The sequence below is a fragment of the Crocuta crocuta genome, unplaced genomic scaffold (assembly GCF_008692635.1).
Source record: "Crocuta crocuta isolate KB4526 unplaced genomic scaffold, BGI_CrCroc_1.0 scaffold657, whole genome shotgun sequence".
Lineage (NCBI taxonomy): Eukaryota > Metazoa > Chordata > Mammalia > Carnivora > Hyaenidae > Crocuta > Crocuta crocuta.
In genome coordinates, this window is record NW_027529583.1 from 15390 (window position 1) to 17734 (window position 2345).

At 39.5% G+C, this 2345-nt stretch overlaps 1 protein-coding gene across 1 annotated transcript in view; it reads right to left on the reverse strand.

Moving 5' to 3' along the window:
• Nucleotides 1–2345, reverse strand: part of NHS (NHS actin remodeling regulator) — an 86925-nt gene that overhangs the window by 3566 nt on the left and 81014 nt on the right. Inside the window, 1 exon segment of the mRNA XM_077761694.1 lies at nucleotides 2020–2345. This exon segment is cut by the window's right edge and continues 36 nt beyond it. Coding sequence (XP_077617820.1) covers nucleotides 2020–2345 — 326 coding nt within the window.

Here is a 2345-nt window from a genome sequence, read left to right on the forward strand (position 1 = left end):
ACTCTTGGTTTCCAGTGAGAAATGATGGTCCATTTTGTTCAAACCCCCAAACAGTTTTCTTTTAATAAAAAGTGTAACACTTTGTAAATGTTCAAATGTACCCTTTACCAGGTAGCTTATCATCTATCCCAGCACAAGCACCCACACACACACCCACACGCACCCACACGCACGTTCTCCCTCCTCTACCCCGCCACCCCCAGCACCCCCATTTTACACACAAGGATGAAAAGAAATTAAATACAATTTGATAATGAAAACAAATAGAAGAAGCCAGACATATTTTTTTCTTTACAAACAAAAAACCAACAGCAATCAGATTCTCTAATTCTCAATCTGTAACATCTCAGAAAGTGTTTCTATTGAAAGACAGCATCTTCTTAGACCAGGCTTTCTCCTTCATATTGTATGAATTAAACCAAAGCCACAACCCCCCTTTCACACATCCTACTTTCCCAGATACCACTTGCGTAAACTTAAAGCCAGCTGCTTATCAATTTCTTCGCAACTCTGGTCTGTTCTATCATTCTAAGCGCATTCTATTCATTTATAGGCCGCATCCCTTCTTAGTTCTCTCTAACTTTCTACCTTGTCCCAATCAAAACATATTCTAAGTACATAGCTGCTTATATTTCTGACATATCATTTCAAACATTAGTATCAGTTCATGTTAAAATCAGAGGTGTAAGAACCATTTGCAGATTTCAACTTGTAACTACTTTTTCAGTTTTAAGACAAGAAAATTCAAGTAATTTCAAGTAATTCAGCTTGTTTCCCTGCCTTCATTTTATCAGAGCACTTGCCCTGACATTTCCTTTCCCACCCACCACCCCTCCCCTTTTGCCATCAAGCAGATACAGTAAAATCAGACAAAAACTCATTTGTATGTAGCGTTGTGAACCAGAGCTTTTCCCCATTCCCAGTTTAACAGCGAATATAAATAATGCATATACACATACCTATTTCCCAACTATAGTGTTCACAGTGTCGTTTCTGTTACTTTTTAGGTAGCGTGAATCTCATCAGCACAGAGAGAAAGCTTCACTGAAAACTCATTGCAGGTACTTACTGATAAGTCGATAGCTCTGTGGCATGCTTATGTTTTACTTTTGTTAGTTCAAGAATCTGGAGCTAATTGCTAAGTGTAAGGAGTTTATAGTCATTAGATTATGACTGTTTATGTCCCCAGTAGCCTAATATAAAACATAACCTAAAATCAACTATTGTTTTCCCTATTCATTCTCCTTAAAGCAATCCATTGAAAAACTGAAAGTCTAAAAGACACTGTCAAATCATGTTCTTCAGGGCTCTGTGTTGAGAATGATTCTTCTCATTGATTAAAAAAAAAAATCAAAAGCATGCTTTCCATTCGGTCCAAATTACCACATGGTAAATCGTAGCCATGTGTTACTATTTGCTTGTTTGATGTTGCAGTTTGTCACAAAAATGGTTAGGTCTGAATTCATTATTTTAAATTAATCACATTTCAGTATATGACCTCAAGGTTTCCTTTATTTCACCAGTTTAAAATTCATAATTGAGGTTTATCACTCAAAATCATATTGGTGGACATTTAAATATGGTATTTTATATGAAAATGGTATTCACAGAATACAGTTATTACACTTTATTTGTTGTGTTTTATAAACAGTTGGTGTGTGGTAGATAATTGGCCACATGTCCACTCGTCATTGATAAATCTATTTACACGTTTTTATCAAAAATATGGTATTTACATGTGTGTAGTTCTTTCTTCTAAATTTTGCTTTAGTTCATTTTAATGTAAAAAAATACCAAACCTCCAGAGTAATTTCATCTTCTTAAGAATTATGACAGTGAGGGCTTTGTTTTTGGAGTAGGCAGCTGTGGGAAAACTTTGTCTGGGTTTCATGAAAAGCAGACGTCTTCAAATTCTGTATTAAAAGGAATGAGATTGGGTAGATCAAACTATGCTAAAGAAAAATATGAAAGACGGTGCAGCTACTTAAAAACATGGAAAACAATCAAGAAAGACCAAACCAGCTTCCNTCTTGGAGGAAAAGCCTTCCGCGTTAACTCTCGGGGAGCACGGCGAGAGTGGGGACAGCGCCTCGGCCCCGGGGGTCCCCTGCGGGGCCTCATGGGCGCCCTGCGGGGCCTCGGCCAGGAGCTCCCCGGGGGGTTTGGGCAGGATGGGGCTCTTCAGGATCTCGGTAGCCGACATGCGGTAACTGGAATCCGAGCGACTCCCCTTCTTGAGCAGCAGCAGCTTAAACTCTTCGTTCGACGTGTTGGACTTTTTGGCGTTTCGGTAGATGAGGCCGGGAGACCTCTGGCTGCTCGGCACCGGCACGCTGCTGTTGGGC